This window comes from Natator depressus, chromosome 20 (assembly GCF_965152275.1).
Source record: "Natator depressus isolate rNatDep1 chromosome 20, rNatDep2.hap1, whole genome shotgun sequence".
Taxonomy (NCBI): Eukaryota; Metazoa; Chordata; order Testudines; family Cheloniidae; genus Natator; species Natator depressus.
Genome location: NC_134253.1, coordinates 3,787,270 through 3,810,245, shown reverse-complemented (window position 1 = coordinate 3,810,245; position 22,976 = coordinate 3,787,270). Strand labels below are relative to the sequence as shown.

The 22,976-nt window shown below is 63.2% G+C and overlaps 1 protein-coding gene across 9 annotated transcripts; it reads left to right on the top strand.

Moving 5' to 3' along the window:
- The first annotated feature begins 572 nt into the window (after positions 1 to 572).
- B4GALNT1 (beta-1,4-N-acetyl-galactosaminyltransferase 1) lies at positions 573 to 22,493 on the top strand. Of its 9 annotated transcripts, none has more exons than XM_074935646.1 (14): positions 573 to 697; positions 2,510 to 2,640; positions 6,341 to 6,479; positions 8,885 to 9,077; positions 10,374 to 10,589; positions 11,645 to 11,818; positions 11,945 to 12,051; positions 12,356 to 12,393; positions 14,332 to 14,512; positions 18,697 to 18,798; positions 19,944 to 20,134; positions 20,298 to 20,438; positions 21,319 to 21,552; positions 22,163 to 22,493. In XM_074935646.1, exons 5-14 carry the CDS (start codon positions 10,375 to 10,377, stop codon positions 22,430 to 22,432), a joined length of 1,653 nt encoding a protein of 550 aa, XP_074791747.1. In that variant the 5' UTR covers positions 573 to 697; positions 2,510 to 2,640; positions 6,341 to 6,479; positions 8,885 to 9,077; position 10,374; the 3' UTR covers positions 22,433 to 22,493. The 9 variants fall into 9 exon arrangements, with proteins under 9 accessions (XP_074791747.1, XP_074791748.1, XP_074791750.1 ...); XM_074935647.1 differs by having other exon boundaries at positions 6,339 to 6,479; positions 8,930 to 9,077; XM_074935649.1 differs by having other exon boundaries at positions 6,339 to 6,479; positions 19,947 to 20,134.
- The last annotated feature ends 483 nt before the right edge of the window (positions 22,494 to 22,976 follow it).

Sequence of the window (22,976 nt, the reverse complement as noted above, 5' to 3'; positions counted from 1 at the left end):
ATCCAGTTCCCACAGGGGACCCGGAACAAGCGTGGGGACGGCTTTGAGTCCCCGTGCCCCCGCCTCCACCCCACTGGCCTCATCCAGCCGGTCTAGTGGGAAAGGTCCCACCCAGTCCCCAGCGATGCCCAGCCCTTGCTGGGCATGGTCCTAGACCCAGTTTGGTCCCTGTTTCTATCCCATTTCCAAGGGTTTCCAGCAGGGATCCTGCATGGGGGTGGGGGGTGGGTGTGACGATCCCGTATCCTCCAGCCGTGCCCCCCGGTTAGAGCCCAGTACAAGGTGCCACCTGCTTTCTAACCCCCCTCCCCCACCCCCACTGTCATCCTGACCCCCCTCCCCCCAAGTCCTTTGTCTTGGAATTTCTTTGTCTGAGCTGGCCCCCCTCCCCCTGGCTCCCCAGGGCTCAGGATGGGTGGGTCGGGATCGGTAAAGCGTGGGGGGAGGCATCTCTGTGCGAGACAAAGGCTCCCCCCCCGTCCCCCCACACACCTCGGGCTGCTGCAGCCGCCATTCCCTCCTCGGGCCAGCGGGGGCGCCCTCCGCCTGCCAGGCTCCCGACGGCCCCCGCCAGCCCGGTCCAGCAGCGCTAGAGCCGGAGCGGGGTCCGGGGTGTGTGTGGGGGGGCGGGTCCGAGGGGGGGCGCCCGAAGATGTGACCATGGGAGGCGAGGCGGGGAGATGCGCTGGGCAGCCAGGTAGGCTGGGGGGGTGGGGGGAGCTGGCCAGCACTTCAGCAGCGTCGCTCCGACAGCGGAGCCCTGGGGGGGGGGGGACGAGCTGCTGCTGCGGGGAGGGAGGGGGGATCGATAGGATCTCGCGATCCCGCCCCCCCTTCCCTGTCGCGGTGCCGATGCTGTGGGGGGGGGAAGTCGATGCAATGTCGCGCAGCGCGGGAGTGATTTATAGCGCTGCAGTTTGCCCCCCCCCCCAAGCTGCGCGGGACCGGCCGTGGGCGCAGCGCAAGGCTGCGGGGGGGGCGGCGGGGGCGGGATCAGCCCGTTCTGCATGGCCCGGGGGCGGGGGAGGGTTTGCGCCCCCAGCTGCAGCCATGTTCTGCGCTGCGCTCCGGCCCCTCCGCGCCGAGCGGGAGGGGGGGGTTTGGGGGGGGGGATCGACAGCCCGGGCTGGGGCACAGCTGTGCCAAATTCCCCCCCCGGGGGGGCTCTTCAGCCTCCCCCGGGAACTGCGGATCATTGGACACCTGCAGCGGGGTCCATCACCGCAGCGTCGGGGCACCCTGGGCAGAGAGCCAGGTTCCCCTCGCTGGCTGGCTGTCTCCGGCCACCCCACCCCCGGCCTACCTACCTGTGACCCAGCCCTCGGTCTCCACACAGACCCCGAAGTAGTCCCCCCCCCCCCCAGCCCCTCACCATGGCGTCTGGGCATCAATTGCCCCCCCTCAGAATGGCCCGGGCTCCCCAGGGTTGGACACCTCGCCTGGGGATGGGGGGGGGGCATTCAGATCGATTTGTTTCACTCCCTTGACCACCATCTCTCCCCCCTCCAGGGCCTGTCACTGTCTCCCCTCTCCCAGCTCTGCCACCCCCCCCCCCCTTGCTGCTAACTCTGGAGGCCCGGTCCCCTTGGAGGGGGAAGCAGCCCCCGTGGCCCCCCCCTCCCCTGCAAAGAGCTGTGGGGCAGCCGGCTGCCCAGTGAACTGGCTGCTTGGGCAGGAGGGAGGGAGGGTGTTGTTAGGAGAGGGGCAGGGGCCTGTCGTCACCCTAGCCCCCCCCCCCAAGTTGCCCCCACACCCGGCCCGGCTGAGGGAGTCACAAAGCAGTTTTCCAGCTGCAGGTGGCCACCTGCCAGACCCAGGTGTCACTGGGCACCACTGAGGGGCATTCAGGCTGGCTAAGGGCCCCTCTGGGCCAGGTGATTGGGAAGGCTCCCTGGGACAGCGGGCCCCATGCCAAGCCCAGCAGAGTCAACAGAGGACAATGAAAGTCTTAAGTATTGTTCTCTGGCTGGTCACAGGGCCTGTGGGGGTTGGAGAGGCCTTTCATAGGCAGGGGAGATGGGGGGGGGGGGGGTTGGGCGGCAGGGGAGAGTCACACTGGATGGGGTGGGCCTCTGGCAGGCAGGGGAGCTGGGCACTGGGGGAGGCTCTGGGAGACAGGGTAGATTGGCACTGGGGGAGGCTCTGGCAGGCAGGGAAGATGGGCACTGGGGGGTGGATCAGGCAGGCAGGGGAGATGGGCATGGCGGGGGCTCTGGGAGACAGGGGAGATTGGCACTGCAGGGGGCTCAGGCAGGCAGAGGAGATGGGCACTGTGGGGTTCTGGGAGACAGGGGAGATTGGCACTGGGGGGGACTCAGGCAGGCAGGGAGATGGGCACTGGGCTCCCCGGTGACTTGTGCTCCTGCTGCTTTCCCAGCCCCCTGCCTCTGCCCCACAGCTACACCCTCTGTCCTCCTGGTGCCTGGAGAAGGGGGCGTGGAGTAGAGCCGGATGGGATTTCCTGGTTCTGCCCACTCTTCAACGCCTCCCTGTGTCTCCTCCACCCCAGGCTGGTGCCACCCTGTCCGTGGGAGCCATGAGGGGCTCCAGATGAGACGGGGGAGTCTCCCTGCCTGGCCCTAGAAGAGCCCAGGACACGCCAGAGATCAGGAGCTGTGGGAGCCCCGCGTCACCCCTGAGGTGAGGCTTGCGGCGGGGGGAAAGGGGTGCAGCTGTCGCACCGGGTGCCAAGAGCACAGAGCTGGGTGTTACCTCCTAGGCAGCCGTGGGGCAAGCTACCCCTCCCCCTGTCCTGCGGGGACCCACCTCTAGAGGGCAGAGGGGAGCTCAGGGCTGGTGGGCACACCAGATTTCCCTGGCACGAACATGCCTGTGTCTGAGTTTATTCTGGACAGTTGTTCCCTCTGAGCCCTACACACACACACCCTGGTGGGGTAAAACCTGGCTAAGTCCTCCCGCTGCCATCCCACAATGCACTGCTCCTTCATCCGCTCTCCATGCCTCCGCCACCCAGGGAGAGGCGTAGGCGAGCAGTGACTGTTGGGATAGGTCGGAGGGGGTTGAACCCACGCTCCCACAATGCCAGCCGGCATCCCACAATGCACTGCCAAAGCTTCCCACAAGGCAGCGAGCAGGACGGCGGGACATCTACCCGCCGTGCCCGCTGCTGGGTGGGCGCCAGGGTTGGGAGAGCACCGGGAACGCCCCCAGAGCGCTGTGCCCACCTGTCCTGGTATGTGCCGGGCCTGGCGCAGCGGAGGTCAGGTGCTGCCTGCTGCCACAATGCCAATATACCAGTGCAGCTGCTGGGGCGAGACAAGCCCTCAAGTCCCCGTGGCCCGGTCAGGCTTCTGGTCGCTTTGCCCGTTCGTGCCAACCCTGCCCTTTGCAAAGCGGAGTGAAATCCGCTGCCCGTTCACACAAAGGCCAGCCGCCACCAGCCCAAGCTGGCTTCAAACCGTGCCCCCCTCCTGGAGGGCAAAGCCCCCTATGCCAGCCTGCGTTGAGCCGAACAGAGGTGCTCCAGACCACCCAACCTGCTCTCTTTATACCCTTACATGGAGCCTGGCTCTCCGAGCCCCATGCTCCTGCTGACTACAGTCTTGTGACTGCCTTGGGGCTCTGTGTTCACCTCCTGGGGGAGGGGAGCTGTGGGTCTCTCTGCTGCTTCCCTGAACAGATTTGAATTGCAAACATCAGGTTTCCGCTCTGGGCCCTGGCCCAGCTGTGGGGGTGGGGGCGGGGAATGATGGATTTGCATAAATCTGGTCTGCTGCCGGCTTGTGTCTTCCCCCCCCCCCCCCCGCCCCGGCCCCTGGAGCACTTCCCGGAAGAGGAGGGGCTTGGCCCCACCCTCGCATCTTTGGTGCTGTGTGCCACTCGGCTGCTCTTCCCCAGAGCTGGCTGCGTTTCGGGAGGCACGGGGAGGAGGGTCATTTCACCGGCACGGTGCTGGTGGCAACGGGATGGGCCGAAGCCCCAAAAGCTGGCTGAGTGTCTCTGCGGCAGGGCACGGAACGGCACCAGGAATAAAATGAAATGGACCCAACTAAGAATCCTGCCCTCAAGGCCCCACCCATGAGGGGCGTGGCCAGACTGCAGGGTGCTATGGGAATTCTCCGCTCACCCCCCACCCCCCCTCCGGAGTGCAGGTCACAGCTGCCCCTAGGCTGCTGCAATTTACACCGGGAGCCAAGCAGGGCCAGGGGCTGCAGGGCAGCTTGAGGCCGCCCGAGCACGAGGGTCAGGTCACCTTGGAGCCTGGTGCAGAGAGAGGAAGGAACGTTGTGCCTCTCTGTGCGCACACCGTGCCCGTCCCCCTGGCCTCTGGGCACCTCGGAGTCTCGCAGACCATTACTGTCTCAGACCCCCCGTCTCCCAGCCCCTGCCCTCAATCTCTGGGAGCGCAGGGGCGCAAGTGGTCCCCTGGGGCTTGCCCAACGGTGTGCAAATCTCTCTGCGATTGCATGAGGCCGTGCTCGGCCCCAACGGGGCTGGGTCGGCCGGTGGGGGTGAGTTTCTCTGAGGAGCACCGCGGAGCCTGGTGCAGCGCCAACCTGTACACAGTCATGATTGTTCAATGGGTGGTCCACTCCAGCCCTGGCAGCTCTGTTTGCACCCACACCCCCGCTGCTCGCAGACTGGCACTAAATCAGAGTCAACACTAATGGAAAGTCAGCTCTCCCCAGTCAGCATGTCCCCTATGGCAGCTTCTGGCGCTGGGGTTACCCAGCTAATGCCCAGGCCAGCTAGATGTCCAAAAACCAAATCCAAATCCCTGAGGCTAGAGATTCTCAACTTTCACCAGCACTGGGACTCTTCACTCCCCGCTAGCCGGGCCTGTCCCTCATCCAGCAATGCGGGAAGGGCTAGGTGGTCCTGATCTCAAGCTGAGACCCACCCTGCCCCCGGCATCCCGGCTTCATTGTGACGGGCACTGAGCAGACCCAGAGGAAGGCACGGGCCCTGCCCTTTAGTATGGTAGGTTGGCTCCTGGCCTGGTCTGGCACAGCCTGGCTGCTTTAACCCCATCTGCTGGAGCGGGGCTGGCAGTTGCTATAGAGATAGCTTCAGATCTGGCCCCCACATGGGTCATCAGCTCCAGAAACTCCGGGGCGGGCAGGGATCCACCACCTCCTGCTGAGATGGTCTCCTGCTTGCCTGTCGAGAGACCCGCACAAGCCGTGACCCAGATTCCCCGCGCATGCTCGCCCGGCTGTGCTCGGCCCCGGGGGCAGCCATGTGCTGCTGGTTAATTTCATAAACCCCAGGCCAGACTGATGCGTGGGTGGGTGCAGTTCATGCCACATGACACTGGTCAGGATTAACCCTGATGCCCTGGGCAAATTGCCACTCCCTCTCCCTCCACTTCCAGCCTAGTCTGCACCCTCTTGCCCCCCCATCCCCGGGGGGGGGACTTCTCCCAAAGCTCCATGCTGGGCTGCTGCCAGCCCCCCCCCCCCCCGCCTTTTCCCGCTGCAGCCTGGCAATTTACACAGCCCAGCCTTGTGTCTTCGGGACACGTGCAGTGTCCCTTGGCAGCCGTGCACCCCAGCTTACTGGCTTCACCTTGGTTCAGCCTGCCGCCCCTTAGCACAAAGCACGGAGCCGGAGCTCCGGTAAAACCAAGCCAAAGTTTATTGAATGAGGCTCGAGTTAAAGAGTCAGCTAAAAGCAAGGGAAAGGCTTTGGAGTCAAGCTTCTGGGTAAAAGGAAAACAGAATTGGCAGGCACAGGCCTGCCCTTATTAACAGTCACTTTCCTAGCTGATCAGGGATCCTCCCCCCGCTTCTGACAGCCCTTGGCCACCTTCCACGAGACACACCGGATGGCAGGGGATCTCCTCTGTAATGGAGCGCGTCTGTGCCCTCTTTCCTCCGCCGACAGTCCCAGACTTTTTGCCTCTTTTCGGCATCGGGTCGTGTGACGAAGCGGGACTGTTCTTAATGTTTCCTCTGAATACTGTAGGGGTGCCTCAGTTTCCCCCATGCATTTCTTAAGTCTCTCGGTGGTGGGATAAGGGTGTGTGATTGTTGCAGAGCAAAGGGCCAGGGTACATAAATGGCGACACTCTGTCTCCTGGCAACTGATGGCCTGGGCCCTCCCCCCCTGCAAGGTGAGAGCTAAAGGGTTGGAGAACGAAGGAATCAGGTGGCCTCCTGGCCCCGGGAAAGGGACAAAGCCCAGAGGAGGAGGGGCTGGAGAGGGTTTCAGTTTGGGGCTGGCTGGGGACATGGAGTGAAGGGCAGACGTGGTTGTTTGGCTCACTGCCCCCCAAAATGGACCCAGCTGAGGGGTCCTGTTCTCTGCACCTACAAGCTCTGCTTTAGACCATGTTCCTGTCATCTAATAAACCTCTGTTTTCCTGGCTGGCTGAGAGTCCCGTCTGACTGCGAAGTTGGGGGGCAGGACCCTCTGGCCGCCCCCGGACCCCGCCTGGGCGGACTCGCTATGGGAAGCGCAGGGAGGGGCAGAGGATGCTGAATGCTCCGAGGTCAGACCCAGGAAGGTGGAGCCAGGTGAGCTGTGTGTCCTGCAGACAGGCTGCTCAGAGAGGAGACTTCTCCAGAGTCCTGCCTGGCTTCGTAGGGAGCAGTTCCCGAGCATCGCCCGGGGACTCTGTGACAGGGCGATTGGGGAACGTCCTGCAGCCCTGAGGCTCCCCCGTTTGGAGTCCATTCTTGGGGGCGCTCAGGCCTGCCCTGGCTCCAGACTGTAAAGACGGGGCTGGGAAAAGGCTGATAGATGGCACGCTTGGCTGGGGTTAGCTGCGACCCTCCGGGGCTGGCCTTCATCCCCAGCGGTTTCGGAAGGTAACATTCTACCTGTTACCTCTTGCTGAAAATATGCCCTGTACAAACATCTCGCAGGAACTGGGACAATGGGCTGGTCCTTAGCTTTTGGCAGAGACCATGCTCCTCCCCCACCTCAGGGAACGTACCTGCCTGCAGATTTAATGTCCCCGCCTGTCCAGTGTCACCGCCTGTCGTCCCGTTCCGGGCACTGTTCGAAGCCCCTACAAAGCACGGTGCAAACATCAGCCAGCATTGCTCCTGGAAGGGCAGCAAATCTGAGCCCCCTTGGCTTTCCCAAGGGGGCAAAAGAGGCAGCAAACAGGGCAAGGCAGAGCTCCAGAGAGCCCCAGAGCCACACTGCAACCAGCTGAGACCTGCCCCCCCCTCTGCAGAGCAGCACCTGCCATGTGTGGATCGACTCGGACCCCTGGGCAGAGTTTGTGCAGCTGTGACAGCTCCTCTGGCTGGCTCCATCAGCAGGGATTGAACCCACAGACTTTATAGCTGTAAGCTAGAGGGGCTGTTGGTAACCTCTGTACGGGGTGGGGCAGAGAATCTGGGTGGGCCAGCGGGGGGTCCGGTGCTTTGGGGTGAGAGAACCTTCGGGGGGGAGGGGGTGCGACGCTTTCCCAGCTCCGGGCTGTGCGTGGATTCGCGGCTGATGGACCCCGGGGCGGGGCAGGCAGCAGAGGGAATCACAAGTGGTTTTCATTCCTCCCTCTCTTGTTGGAGCAGCCCCTGGCCCCAGTTCCATCCCCGAGGGGCTGCCGGGGGGGGAAGCAGCTTACCCCACGGGCTGAGGTGCCTGCCTTTTGCCCTGCCCGTGACCTCCAAACCACCACAGCCTGGAGGACCGGCCCCTCTGCCCTGGCTTTCCTGACAGACCCTGCCCACTGTGCCCACAGTGCTGTGGGCCCTTTGCCAGCGGATTTATCCCGGCTGAGCGTACGGGGGATCCGGACACCCGCCATGGTGCAGGTGTGCTCCCACCCAGCCTGGCCCTAGCCCGAGGTGCTGGGTGCTGCAAGGGTGGGGCTTGTATTCTGTGCCCACTATGGCCACATCCGGTTTTGCCCCAGGGGCAGGGGTTGTAGCGGAGCTCCCAGCATAAGGGGTGGGGCGCCCCGGGCAGGTGCAGGGACTGCGTATTTCCCCAGCCCCAGTTTACTGCTTTTAGCCCCATCCGCAGGGGCTACTCGCCCAGGGACACCGGCTGGCCCTCTTGGCTGTGCCTTGCAGGGGCATGTGCCCTGATCTGGCTGCTAGATCCTAACCTGGACCCAGGCCCCTTTCAGGCCTGGGACACGGCCAGTGATGTAAGTAAAGGTGTGGTTACACCCGGAAGGACTTTGGCCTGTTGTCCCACTGAATCTGAGTCCAGGAGGCAACTCCCGCAGACCTGGCCTCCCTGCATTCAGCAGCCTCACTCTGTCTGCCCCACTGCTAGGATCCCCCTTCCCCAAAGCGCTTGCCCTGTCCCGAGAACGCTGTCCTACCTACCGGAGCCATTTCCGTGGCACCCAGCAACCGCGCTGACCATGCAACATCCCGGAGACAGGAATCAGGGGCACCCGGCACAAGAAGGAAGTTGATTCAGCGGCTGTAGGGCAGAGGGTGCTCTCCAGAGACCGCCCTGCTCTGGGGGCAAGGCCTGTGCCACCGGTGACTTGAGGTGGGGCGGGTGGGAATATCTTGGCGTTGGGGTGGGATTCCCAGAGCCCTTTCCCTGGGATCCTGGCAACGGGAGGAACCGAGTGGCCGGGGGGTTTCCCGTCCTCTCCCAAATGTTGGTGGCGTTGACCAGATTGGAGGGCAGAGATCATGGCTTTGGGGTTGTTTGAGGGGTTGCATTCTTGGTCTCCCCTACCCCGGGGCTGTGCGTGGCCTCTGACCAGGCTGCAGGGCAGATATTAGCAGGTTTCTCAGCTTCCCCAGAGCAAGCAGCTGCACCCCCAGGGGCAAACGGTGCGAGAACACAGGGCTGCTCAGCGGCTGGGGGCAGAGGTGGAGTGAGGTACAGCGTGAGAGCAGGAAGTGGGGGGGGGGGGATGCTGGGTATTTGAATCTCATGTGATGAAGTATCACCCATAGTGGTGGTTAGAACTTGTCCGCTCTGGTGTTCTCTGCAGGGCCCCTTCCTGTTTGTCGTTCTCAGCCAGGGAGTTTTGCTTCAGGTGCTGGGTGGTCGGACCTGCTTCTCCCTCAGTCTGAAGCTGCCCGGGGACCCTGCGGGACCACGCTTCTGCCTTCGAGGGGCTCTTGGGAAGGAAACAGCTCCTCCTCCCACCTCTCCCGAAAGGGCCAGGATCCAGGGCATCCCAGGTTAGTGCCACACCGAGAGCCACCCTCTGAGTGCCACGTGAGATTGGAAGCTTCCTGGGGCAGGGCCTGGCTCTCCGTTCTTTGTGCAGCCCCTAGCGCTGCGGGGCCCCGGTCTGTGGCCCCCTGGTAATATGAATAATGAATAGTGAGACTTGCAGACTCTGAGCTGGTTAACACAAGGTGGGGGGCAGTGCCTGGCACAACGGGACCCTGATCTCAGTTGCAGGGGGGAAGGACAGCACCTGGCACAACAGAATGAGGCAGGATCCTTTCTTCCCAGCCATCCCTGCGGGATGGTGGGTGCTGAGCTTCCCTGCCGGCCTGGCACCCAGCTCACGAGTTTTCCAGCATTCCTCTCGCCCCGGGTTTGTTGTCAAACATGCCCCTGCAGCATGCTTCACCCGCTGGCACACGACAGGGCCGAGCCTGCTCCCTCAGGCAGGCAGCACGAGCTCCTGAGGCCGGGTTGTGGGCTCTGCCCCACTTCCCCAAGGGGCTGGAAGCTGCGCTGCCTTGCACCGATTGTCACCCTCCTGACCCACCCCCAACCGTGCATAACTGGTGCCGCACTGATTTCACACTAATGTAAACTGCTGCCCGGGGAGGAACAGGGCTGCGAGCCAGGCCCATCCCTGTCAACGGGGAGGAACCAGAAGCTGGTCCCGCTGGGAGCAGAATCGGGCCCCTCTTCCGGACGCGGCAGCTGCCAGGTGCTCCATGGCACAGGCTGGCCCCAAGCTAGAGCCCTGCTCCGTGGATGGTGCAGAGGGAATTCCGGTTTGCCTGCATCCACCCAGCCCTGGGGGGACCCAGCCAGGGAACCCCCTTCCCCCTCACCTTCCAGTCATGGTTAACATCTGAGCTCCGGCCCCAGAAGAGCCCTGTTCCTGGTCCAATCAAGGAGATTCACTCAACCAGCACGGCCAAGCCCCCCTCTGCGTCCCCCCACCCGCCAACAGCTGCCCGGCACCCCATGCTGGATGGTCCTGAAGTCTTCAGGAATTCGAGATTAATCTTTAACTCAGGGTGATGAAACCTCCAGAACAGTCCCACCGCAACTGGCAACCCCAGGCTGGGAAGGAGGCACCGGGCCAAGAATGGACCTGGGGAGCAAAGTCTGACTGGAGCTGAGAGGAGCCGTGGGCCAAACAGAGCCAAGCCGGAAGGGGCACAGTCTCTGAACCCACGTGCCAGGCTGGGGCCCCACCTAGCCCCCAGCACGGCCCGGATCCCCCCCCCCGACCCCACCCCCGCCGGCATAGGGCTCCCCCCTCACCTCCCCGCTGCCCCCTGCAGGATGCGTCTGGTGCAGAAGTCCCTGTGCCTACTGCTGGTGGCCACGGCGTCCCTGGCCCTGCTCTACCGGCACATCTGGTCGCCCAAGGCCTACAGCACGGTCGACCTGCGCAACCGGCCGGACCGAGCCCCCGAGCCGCTGCTGGGTGAGCCCTTGCTGGGCCCCTCCAACAAGTACGCCCACATCCCATTCCGGCTCAAGGAGGAGATCCTCGAGTAAGGACCTCCGCCCCCCCCTCCCGGCGGGGGGGAGCGGCTGGCATGGCTTGGGGGGGGGTGTGCGGGGCAGGAAAGGGTGGCCAGGGATGGGGAAGCCCCAGCAGGGCCTTGGCGAGGGTGGATGTGGGACTGGCCCCTACGGGCAGGGCTGCAGCCTGGCTCCTGGGATGGGTCTTGGGAAGTGGATTTTCCAGGCTCCCCACGGGGATCCCAGCCCTTCCCAGGAGACACTTCCCCAGAGCCCTGCCCTCTCCTGGGGGGCGAGTCCCCAGACCCCCCATTGCCAGCACTGCGGTGCCCACCCCTTCCATGGGGTCATCAGCCTGGGGCAGGAGAGCAGGGGCGGGCATATAGGCCTGGGGCAGGAGGATTGGCCTGGGGCAGGAGGGCAGGGGTGTCTGAGGCAGGGGCGGGGATATCAGCCTGGGGCAGGGGTGCTGGTCTGGGGCAGGAAGGCAGGGGCATCAGCCTGGGGCGGGGGCAGGCGGGCAGGGACAGGATTGTCTGTCTGGGGCAGGAAGGCATGGACAGGGGTGTCTGGGGCAGGAAGGCAGGGGTGGGGGTATCAGCCTGGGGCAGGAAGGCTGGGACAGGAGGGCAGGGGCATCAGCCAGGGGCAGGTGCAGGCGGGCAGGGGGTATTGGCTGGGGGTAGGTGGGCAGGGATAGGGGCAGGGGAGATGGGGACAGGGGTATCGGCCGGGGGCAGGCAGGCGGGTGGGGGCGGGGGTAGGGGAGATGGGGTATCGGTCGGGGTTGGAGGGCGGGGGTAGGGGCAGGGGAGATGGGGGCGGGGGTATCGGCTGGGGGCAGGCGAGCGGGTATAAGGGCAGGGGAGATCGGCCAGGGGCAGACAGGCGGGGGCAGGGGTAGGGGTAGGGGAGATGAGGGCGGGGGTATGGGCCGGGGGCAGGCGGGCGGGCGGGGGCGGGGGTAGGGGAGATGGGGTATGGGTCGGAGGGCGGGGGTAGGGGCAGGGGAGATGGGGGCGGGGGTGGGGGTATAAGCCTGGGGCCGGCCAGGCGGGCGTGACCAGGCTCCTGGTCTTCCCAGGCTGCTGCCCCAGAACTCGTGCTCGTGCGAGGTGGTGCCCGGCAGGAAGCTGCCCTTCCCCAAACAGCTCTTCGGCCAGCTCTACTCGCTGGAGTTCACCACCGCCTTCGGCCCCGCGGAGCTGGCGCGGATCCACAGCACGCGGGAGCAGGAGTACCAGAGCGACCAGCACCGGTGAGCCACGCCGGGGATGGGGGCAGAGGAGTTGGGGGGGGCACCCAAGCCAGAGGACCGCCCCCTCCTGCCTGGGGCACGGCCGGGGCTGGGCATATCCCCCCTCACTCCTGCCTTCCCCCCCAGGACCCAGTCTCCAGCTGACCAGCTGCTGATCGTCAGAGCCAACTCCCCGCTGGAGTACCCCGCCCAGGGCGTGGAGGTGCGCCCGCTCCGGACCATCCTCATCCCAGGTGAGCACCTCAGCCTCCCGGGGTGGGGAGGGGGCAGCCTGCCCTGCCCCCCCCCGCTCCCAGGGCTGAACAGAGCCGGGGTGATGGGGGCAAGGTGGCTGGGCGGAGGGAGGGCGCACACAGCCTGGGGAGCGCTGGACCATGGCCGGCTGGAGACTGCAGCCTCCGGAGCTGGCTCATCCCCTGCCCCACGGGCGCTGCCGCCCAGGGACGACCAGCGGGCAGGACCTGAGCTCGCTGTGGCAGTGACGGTGGGGGGGGGGTGCTCCTGGGGTCTCACTAATCCCATTTCTTGCCTCCCCAGGGCTCAGCTTGCAGGCGGCCAGCAGGAAGCTGTACGAGGTAAGGCGCGGAGGGGGCTCACTGCGGGGGGGCGGGCACGATCCTGGGGCTGTGGCTGGCTCTTTGGGGTGCAGGGTGAGCCCCTGGACCCCACATTGCTCCAAAGCTTCCTTGTGGAAGCTGGCACCAGCCCTGCCCTGGGGACACTGACCCACAGGGTGGGTCTGAGGAGTTTATTCCAGGGGGCGCGCTTGGCGTCTGTTCTCACGGGGACAGCCTCACCCCGGGGCCCGAGGATCACGGTCCCAAAGCACAGTGCCAGCATGGGCACTTTCCACATGCCTAGGGTGACCAGACGTCCCATTTTTAAAGGGACAGTCCCCCTATTTAAGCCCTGCTGCAGGTGTCCCGACCTTTTCTTAAAAACGGGCAGATTGTCCTGTATTTTCTGTCTCCCTGACCCCATGAGTAGCGGCGGGTCCTGCTGCTGGCCAGGTCCCTGTTCACCAGCCGCCTGCCCAGCAGCGGTGAGTGGGGGGGTCCGGTGGCCGACGAGGGGGGTGGGTGTGCAAGGCTGGTGGCGGGGTGAAGATGCAGCGCATGGGGCCGGCTGCTCCCCATGGTGGTCAGTGCAGCCCCCGCTGCGGGCCGGCTGTCGACCAGCAGGGCCCCGTCCCTGCCCCGTTTCCGGCTGGCACTGGCTGCACGGTGGCTGGTGAGTGCGGGCAGGCGGCAGCTGGTTACGTGGCACCTCTGCTGCCCACCCATGGGCCTTTTACGTGCTTCCCCCGCCCCCCACTGTCCTCTCCTTGCTTTGCCCCCCCCCGCTGCTCCTCCATATGCCTCCCCCGGTGGGGCACGTCCCGCTCCCAGCGCTGTGCGGAGACCCAGCCCCTGGTCGGAGACCTCAGCTCACCAACAGCCTGGCTGGCAGGCTCCTTCCTTCCCCGACTGCCTCGGCCTGGGCCGGCGCCCCGGGAAAACCCAAGACCCTCTGGCCAAAGTGTGCCAAAGCCCCACGCAGCCTCTCCGCCCCACAGCTAAGCTCTGGAGTGGTTTCCAGCCTGTTCGTGCCCTGAACCTGCAGGCTTCACAGCAGGCCCCCAGGCAGGGGCTTAGCACCCCGCACTCCCGCCCCGGCTGCTTCCCCCAGGGAGCAGGGGGCTACTCCTTCCCCTAGGCCTAGGCCGCCTCCCCTGCTGAGCCCCCCTCTCTGGCCACGTTCACTGAAACCCCTGCAGTCAGGTTCTCAATGCATCCTTTGGCCTTAACCTCTTCCTGCCTGCGCTGTAGCTGGGGGCCAGGTGGTGGCTGGGTTATGGGGGTGGCCAGCAGCAGCCTGGAGGTGGGCAGGAAGGGACAAGCTCCTGCGGCTGGAAGCAGCTCCCGTCCCTTTCCTCCCACACAGTGCGGAAAGGCTGCTGCTGGCCGGCCACATTCTGGTGCGAACCCTGGGGGGGGGGGGGGGCGGATGTGATCCATACCCCCCCCCCCAGGTGTTGCCTCCGGACCGTGCCAGGTACCAGGAGAGGCGGGTCCTGGGGGGCCAATCAGGCATGGAGGGTGGAGAGCGCGGGCAGGGAGGGGCGGGCCAGTCGGTCACCTCCTGCCTCTCAGTATGGGAGAGAGAGAGAGAGAGAGAGAGTGAGTGTGTGTGGGGTGGGGGGGGTGTCACCCCTCCCCGTGTGAACTCTGAAGCCTTAAAGATAAGAAGATAATAAAAAAAAGAAGTCCAGCTACACAGCATTTCTTTGTAACAGAGGCTTGGTCCACGTAGGCGTTTGATTGCTGTGGAATATGTGTTATTTTCCCAGGTGTCCCATATTCAGCATAGGGAAACATGGTCACCCAACACACACACACACACACCCCCCCCCACCAGGCAGTACCAGCCTAGCACCCATCCCCGAGCCAGGGGTGGTGCCTTCTGCCACAAGCCGGCCAGTGCCACACCTAGCCCCAAGTGCTAACCCTGCCTCCCTCTTCCCCCCTCCCTAGGTGACTCTGACTGCCACCCTGGGCACCTTCAACGTGGCGGCAGTGGTGGAGGGGGTGAAGGCGCAGGGCGAGGGGGAGACGCGTCTCTCACTGTCGAGCGACCAGCTGGACAACCTCAACCGCCAGCTGCAGTTCGTCACCTACACCAACACACTCTTTCACCCCAACACCGCGGACACAGGTGGGCACCTGGCATTGCGAGGGGGTGGGGTGGGATGGGCTCTGACAACCGGCTTTGGTGCAGGGGGTCAAGGGGCAATACTTGGGGGGGGGGGAGCATCCTGCAATAGGACACCCCCCCTCGGCAGAACATTCCAATATAGGGCATGTGACCCTGTGTGCCCCCCCTGCCGTGTTGCCTTGGGATGATGCAGCACCAGGTACCAGGAGAGGCGGGTCTGTCCTGGGGGCTAATCAGGCATGGAGGACGGAGAGCGCCAGGCAGGGAGGGGAGGGCCAGTCGGTCACCTCCCTCCTCAGCAAGTTCACAGATGACACTAAGCTGAGGGGAGTGGTAGATACGCTGGAGGGTAGGGATAGGGTCCAGAGGGACCTAGACAAATTGGACGATGGGGCCAAAAGAAATCTGGTGAGGTTCAACAAGGACAAGTGCAGAGTCCTGCACTTAGGACAGAAGGATCCCATGCACCGCTACAGACTAGGGACCGAATGGCTAGGCAGCAGTTCTGCAGAAAAGGACCTAGGGGTGACAGTGGATGAGAAGCTGGATGAGAGTCAGCAGTGTGCCCTTGTTGCCAAGAAGGCTAACGGCATATTGGGCTGCATTAGCAGGAGCATTGCCAGCAGATCAAGGGAAGTGATTATTCCCCTCTATTCAGCACTGGTGAGGCCACATCGGGAGTATTGCGTCCAGTTTTGGTTCCTCCACTACAGAAGGGATGTGGACAAATTGGAGAGAGCCCAGCGGAGGGCAACAGAAATGATCAGGGGGCTGGAGCACATGACTTATGAGGAGAGGCTGAGGGAACTGGGGTTATTTAGTCTGCAGAAGAGAAGAGTGAGGGGGGATTTGATAGCAGCCTTCAACCACCTGAAGGGGGGTCCAAAGAGGCTGGAGGTCGGCTGTTCTCACTGGTGGCAGATGACAGAACGAGGAGCAATGGTCTCAAGTTGCAGAGGGGGAGGTCTAGGTTGGATATTAGGAAAAACTATTTCACGAGGAGGGTGGAGAGGCACTGGAATGGGTTACTGAGGCGGTGGTGGAATCTCCTTCCTGAGAGGTTGTGACGGTGCTGCCCGTGGGAGCCAGCTGAGGTCACTCAATTAGGGTGAACTGCGAACAAAACAGGGCAGGCAAACCCCAGAAGCTGGTGGATATTCCAAAACTTAGATTTACCAAGCCAGCACAAAACAGCTTCTCTAGCACCTCCCTGGTTACTCAGAAGTTCAAAGGACGCAGTTCCCTTAAAGGGCCCAGCCTCAGGCCTCTGTCCAGACACACTGTCAGATGTGATGATGGTTCCTGAAAATCTTGTCTCATCACATAAAAGAAAAGGTTCTTCTAACCCCAAAGGATCAGCCACACACCCAGGTCCAATTATAATTTAGATCTTACCCAAAATACACGCTCTAGTCAATTCTTGTTAACTAAACTAAAATTTATGAAAAAAGAAAAGAGCGTGTTGGTTAAAAGATCAATACACAGACAGACTTGAGTTCAATTCTTGATGTTCAGGTACATAGCAGAGATGAGCTTGTAGTTGCCAAAAGTCCTTTTAGAAATAGTCCAATGTCCATATTCAGGGTGACTCCAGTCAGTGACTGGGGATCTCAATCCTTATGTCTTCAGGTTTCCCCCTCTTGAAACCCAAAGCAGATTGGAGATGAAGAAGGATCGGATCCCAAGGTTTTTATACATTTCCTGCAGCCTTTTGGCCTGAGAAAACAATAGGCTTAACTTTTCTTCTTCCAAACATCATGGCAACTAGCACAGGGTAATTTATCCATTAAACAGTTCAGATACAGGTTATCCCAACCTTCAAAGAGACATAGACAATAATACTGTTTCTTTCAAGTATCTTCCTGAATGTTAATATTCCTTTTTTGATCTTTGAATCAAAGCTATAGCCATAGACAAGACTTGTTTGCTTACATCACAAGACCTGAGCAAACATCTCCCCTTCTACCTCTAACAATGCCGGCTGCATTTCAAAGCTCTGTTCATTTCCATCTCTTCCTAACCAGTCTCTAAAGTTCCCCCATGGATCAGGTCAGTCTGGGAGTTCATTAACTCTTTCTGGCCCTGTCACCTTTCAATGAGATATTATATTAGACTCCTAACGTCACAGAGGTTTTTAAGGCCCGGCTCGACAAAGCCCTGGCTGGGATGATTTAGTTGGTGTAGGTCCTGCTTTGAGCAGGGGGTTGGACTAGATGCCCTCCTGAGGTCTCTTCCAACCCTGATCTTCCAGGATTCTATGATTCATGGAGAGGGCAGGATCAGTACAGTCGCTCAGGGTGACCCAACCACAGAAGTTGGGGCGGCAGCCATCAAATGGAGCAGTTTTTAAAAGACTCCCCCCACCCATCCATATTTATTTTCCCACCCTCCCGTTTAGCCCCCCTTCCCCTTTTCCCCTCTGGACAGTCCAGCCAGGCCCCATACCCCCTGTCCCCGGGATCTGGGCTCCACCCCAGTTTCTACGCAGCCCCTGCAGCGGGCCAGCCTCCCAAAGGGACCCACTCGTCCTACAGCCTCTCCCTTGATCTGGGTCGGTTTCAGCCAGTCCTTTAACGACCCCCTCATCCCACCCCAGGCTGTCACCTGTCCACCCCCCACTCATGTTTCCTGCTCTGCCCCGCCCCGGGAGCAGCTTTTGAACCCATTTGCACCCTGTCACGGAGTGCCCGGGCGATGCTCTGGAACTGCTCCCCATGAAGCCAGTCAGGACTCTGGGGCAGTCGCCTTCCGGTGAGCAGACTGTCCCCAGGGCAAACAGCTCACACGGCTTCCACCTTCCTGGGTCTGACCTCGGAGCATTCAGCATCCTCTGCCCCTCCGTGTGCTTCCCACAGCGAGACCGCCCAGACGGGGTCCTGGGGAAGCCAGAGGGTCCTGCACCCCAACTTCGCAGTCAGACGGGACTCTCAGCCAGCCAGTAAAACAGAGGTTTATTAGACGACAGGAACATGGTCTAACACAGAGCTTGCAGGTGCAGAGAACAGGACCCCTCAGCTGGGTCCATTTTGGAGGGCAGTGAGCCGGACAACCACGTCTGCACTTCACTCCATGTCCCAGCCAGCCCCAAACTGAAACTCCCCCCAGCCCCTCCTCCTCTGGGTTTTGTTCCTTTCCCGGGCCAGGAGGTCACCTGATTCCTTTGTTCTCCAACCCTTTAGCTCCCACCTTGCAGGGGGGAAGGGCCCAGGCCATCAGTTGCCAGGAAACAGGGTGTGGGCCATTCTCTGTGTCCAGACCCCTGCACACACCTGCCCTCTAGGGCTCTGCAGTGATCATACACCCTTACCCCACCACCTAGATACTTAAGAACTGCATAGGGGAAACTGAGGCACCCCCACAATATTCGGAGGAAACATTAAGAACAGTCCCACTTCGTCACATACCCCCCAGGTAGCAAGGCAAAGTCCAGAGGGAAACTGAGGCATACACAGGCCTCAGCCAAACATTGCAGAAAATTCCCCCTTCATCACCCCCCAAACCTGCTTTTCCAAGGGGTGGGCGGCAACGGGCTGGTGCGGTCTTCAGCACTCCCCTCTCTGGGGCATCACCCGTATGGTCATCTGCCTCTTTGGCCTGAGCTGGGTCTGACTTAATATAGGGCCTAGGCTCCTCCCCCTCCCAGCAGCCTCTGATTGGAGCCTGTTGGGTGATACCCCAGTTCTCCCAAGTGGACGCTACAGTCACTCATGTGCTCCGTTCCAGAGCAGGGTGCTGGGGGGGGCTCTCCGGACAGGGTGGAGGCCAGAGAAGAGGTCAATATCTGGTGCCAGCAGGCAGCCCTGGCAGGGGTAGATCTGCAAAACACCAGGTGGGGGAAGCCAATCCGGGGCACCGTAAAGAGTGGGCAGCTGCACCCAGGGGGGCTGTTGTGGGGAGGGGAATATTTCCAGCCCCCAAACCGCAGAGACGGCTGGGCAACGCGGCTGGCCTGTCCCCTCCCCTCCTGGGCCAGGGGCAGGGGGATGGCTGGCATGACGAGGCAGGCTGGGCTGTGGGAAGGGCACACAATGGGGCCTGTGTTGAGGTGGGTTGCGGGAGAGAAGAGATACCCCCATGGAATCCTGGGGAGTACTGGGCCCCTGGGGGACCCCTCCTGCACCCCAGAACTTCCTCTGCGCTGACCCCTCCCCCTCCTCGTGCCTGTCTCCCCCTTTGTTTTCCAGTGCAGTTTGCCACCGATGGGCACCAGGCGTCTTTCACCATCCGAATCCGCCACGCACCCACGCCCAAGCTCTATAACCCGGGCTCCCCAGGTGAAGGCGGAGGTGAGTGCTAGGCGGGCGCAAGGGCCCAGTGAGGATCTGGGGGGGAGGGGGCGGGACGGGCCTGTGCCGGGTGACCTACAGGCTTCTGCAGTGGGGGGGGAAAGGTCAGCCCACAGTATTCGGGGGTCAAGGCTGCCCCCACTGTCCCTCATAATCCTGCCAGCACCTCCCCACACAACTGGGGTCCCCCTGAATCCTGCCACTGCCTCTCTCCCCCCGACCCGGGATCCCCCTGAATCTTGGCACCGCCTCCCCACACAACCAGGGTCCCCTGAATCCTGCCACTGCCTTCCTCCCCCCGACCCAGGGTCCCCCTGAATCCTGCCATTGCCTTCCTCCCCCAGACCCGGTGTTCTCTGAATCCTGCCTGTGCTTCCCCACACAACCAGGGTCCCCTGAATCCTGCCACTGCCTCCCTCCCCCGACCCGGGGTCCCCCTGAATCCTGCCTGTGCCTCCCCACACAGCTGGGGTCCCCTGTATCCTGCTGTAGCCCCTCCTCCGACCTGGGGTCCCCCTGAATCCTGCCTGCACCTCCACACACCACCGGGGTCCCCTGAATCCTGCCACTGCCGCCATCCCCCTGATCCGGGGTCCCCCTGAATCCTGCCTGTGCCTCCCCACACAACCAGGGTCCCCTGAATCCTGCCACTGCCTCCCTCCCCCGACCCGGGGTCCCCCTGAATCCTGCCTGTGCCTCCCCACACAACTGGGGTCCCCTGTATCCTGCCGTAGCCTCTCCTCCGACCCGGGGTCCCCCTGAATCCTGCCTGCACCTCCACACACCACCGGGGTCCCCTGAATCCTGCCACTGCCTTCCTCCCCCCGACCCGGGGTCCCCCTGAATCCTGCCTGTGCTTCCCTGCACGACCGGGATCCCCTGAATCCTGGCACTGCCTCCCTCCACCCAACCCGGGGTCCCCCTTAATCCTGCCTGCACCTCCCCGCACAACTGGGGTCCCCTGAATCCTGCCTGTCCAGCTTTCTATTGGCTGGAGCAGATGGCACCCAGCTGCAGCTATCTGAGGCTGGAATTGGAGAGGGGTGCGGAGGGGGAGCTTGTCCTCCCAAGCCGGGATCCCCTCCCCCAGGGTCTGGAGTGCTGCTCCCCTTCCCCGCAAACCTCTGCCCCCTCCCCTCCCCCAGCAGATTACAACATCACCGCCCTGGTCAGCATTGCGACCAAGACCTTCCTGCGGTACGACAAGCTGCGGGCGCTGATCGCCAGCATCCGCCGCTTCTACCCCACGGTGACCATCATCATCGCGGACGACAGCCAGCACCCCGAGCCCGTGGGCGGCCCCCACATCGAGCAGTACTTCATGCCCTTCGGCAAGGTGCGGGGCGCCGGGGGGGGAGGGGGGGCTGGGGCAGACACGGGCGCGGGACCGTGGGAAGACGGTGGGGTGGGGATCTTGGGGCGGGGGCCAGAAGAGACTGAGAGGGGGTGGGGCTCGGGTGGCCGGGCCAGGCACTGATGGGTCCCCCGCTCTCCCCCAGGGCTGGTTCGCAGGGCGCAATCTGGCCATTTCCCAGGTCACCACCAAGTACGTGCTGTGGGTGGATGACGACTTCATTTTCACACCCCGCACCAGGGTGGAGAAGCTGGTGGACGTGCTGGAGAAAACCAGCCTGGACCTGGTGAGTGTGTGTGTGTGTGGGGGGGGAATGTGGGGGGCTGGCCATGCCTGGGGGTGGGGGGGAATTGCAGGGTGTCCAGCTATGCCTGGTGGGGGGATCCCCAGATCGTGCCTGGCTGGGGATGATGGGGGGAGTTCGGCCACACCTGAGCAGGGCAGGGGGCTCCTGAGAGTGGGATTCCACAGCTCCCCCCCACCCCCCACTCTGCCGCTCCCCCCACCCCCACCAGCTGCAGGGATCCCAGCATGGAGCCATGGGGCCCGCGGCGCAGGGAGGGAAGGGGAGCCCCCTAGTGGCCACTGCCGGGCATGACATGGTGGGAGTCACAGGAGCGGGACCCCAAGGCTTTATCTCCTGCACCAGGCGGCTCCCGCCCCGGTGCATGGGGGGCACCCGAGTCCTCACCCCAGGGGGCAGCGGGGCAGGATGGGTCACAGAAAGAATGCAGGTGTCAGAGCTCCCTGCACACTGCCCCCAGGGGAGGGAGACCCAGGAGAAGGGGGGAGCTGGCCCAGGGCCCCCAGGGGAGGGAGACCCAGGGGAGGGGGAGCTGGCCCAGGGCCCCCAGAGCGCTCAGGGGAGCAGTACCTAGGGGAGGGGGGGAACTGGCCCAGGGACCCCAGGGGAGGGAGACCCGGGGGAGGGGGTATCTGGCCAGGGGGGGTTGGCCCAGGGCCCCCAGGGGATGGTGACGGTGACTCAGGGGAGAGGGGAGCTGGCCCATGGCTCCCAGGAAAGCATGGCCCCCACGGGAGTGGGCCCAGGAGAGGCGGGAGCTGGCCCAGGGCCCCCAGGGGAGGGGGAGCTGGTGCAGAGCCCCACGTGCTGCTCCCGGCAGCCCGTCCGTCCCCCTGTTCACGTTGGCTTGTCCGGCAGGTAGGGGGCGCAGTGCGGGAGATCACGGGGTTCACCACCACCTACCGGCAGAAGATCAGCGTGCAGGCAGGGGGCGAGGAGGGTGACTGCCTGCAGATACGCCAGGGCTACCACCATCTCCTCGAGGGCTTCCCCGGCTGCGTGGTCACCGATGGCGTCGTCAACTTCTTCCTGGCCCGCACAGCCAAGGTGCTGCAGGTGGGGTTTGACCCCCGGCTCAGCCGTGTCGCCCACCTCGGTGAGTGCGGGGGAAGGCTTATGCCAGGGCTGCACCACACCACTGTAGCACCTGCATCATGGTTAAAGTTGGGGGGGGAGGGGGAGGAGAGGGGGACTGGGAGCCAGGACTCCTGGGTTCTATCCCCAGTTCTGGGAGGAAAGTGGGGTTTAGTGGTTAGAGCCGGGAGGGGTGGGGGGTGAGAGCCAGGACTCCTAGGTTCTATCTCCAGTTCTGCCACTGACTCACAGGGGCATTGGTCACCTCCCCTGCCTCAGTTTCCCTCCCTGTGGCATGGAGGTGCTAACATGGGGCTCCATTGCAGGGCACACGGGGTCCCTGGCCAGCCGAGGCAATACGGCTGCAGGCTGTCGTCGTTCTCGCGTGGCAGTTAGCCAGGCAGGCCGGTGCCAACCGGAAAGCCAACGTGCCAAACAGAAGTCACCATTTTTTAACTCGGGGAATGGGACACTTCGTGGCAGTTTCCTGCCCCTGGGCCTGGTTCCCAAAATCCCAAAGGGGGGGTCAGAGGTCACCAGGGGGCGTCTCAGGGGTCAGATCCTGGGAAGACCAGGGGGTCTGAGATGCAGGTTCGATCCCTGTTGCCCAGAGCCGACCCCCCTCCCCCCAGTCATGCAGCGCTGAGCTGGCTGACCCAGCCCCTCCTGGCCCCCGTGCCCTCCCTCCGGCAGAGTTCTTCATCGATGGGCTGGGCGTGCTGCACGTGGGCTCGTGCGCCGATGTGGTGGTGGATCATGCCTCCAAGATCAAGCTGCCCTGGCAGAAGACAGAGAGCGAGAAGCAATACGCCAAGTTCCGGTACCCCACCTCGGCCGACAGCAGCGTCAAACATGGCCTCTTCTACTTCAAAAACCACTTCAAGTGTATGACGGGCAACTAGCCCCACCGGGCTACCAGCCCCGCCCTGCCAGTGAGCCGGACCCCAGGAAGAGCCCCCCCCCCCCCCCATGGAGCTGGGCTTTTTCTCTTTGTACCAGGCCAGGGAGGTGACCCCTGCTACCCCTGGCTCGCCGGTGCCTCCCACCCAGCGCCATCCCCACGCCCTGCCAGCTTCAGGCTGTCTCCCTGGTGGGGAGGGGAAAGTCTCCCCCACTTTCCCAGCAGGCAGTGGGGCCTGGGGGAATCCAGAGTGGCACAGTGGGATACTGGGAAATTCCCTGGACCACAGGATGAGTGGCTGAGAATAGCTTACAGCACCCCCGTGGCCGAGCCCCCACCTTCCCCCGGAGATGCTGTTTTATACTGGACAGACCTGCCCCTGTTCACAGCCGGCTTTCTCCAGCGGCCCCTGCAGGAGAGAAACAGCACAGCCCCCGCCCCTCCCAGCTGCCCTGGGACAAGTTTCAGGGCCTCATTTTATTTTGTGCCAAGTCTTTAGAGCCCCCAGCTGCCCCCCCCAGGAGAGTTCCAACTTCAAGTGCCAA

Bases quoted from the DNA above. Each gene is read 5' to 3' on its own strand.
- B4GALNT1 (XM_074935645.1), top strand. From the start codon at position 10,375: ATGCGTCTGGTGCAGAAGTCCCTGTGCCTACTGCTGGTGGCCACGGCG. The intron at 12,052-12,355 runs GTGAGCACCTCA...TTGCCTCCCCAG, and splicing joins CCGGACCATCCTCATCCCAG to GGCTCAGCTTGCAGGCGGCC. The intron at 21,553-22,162 runs GTGAGTGCGGGG...CCCTCCCCCCAG, and splicing joins CAGCCGTGTCGCCCACCTCG to TCATGCAGCGCTGAGCTGGC.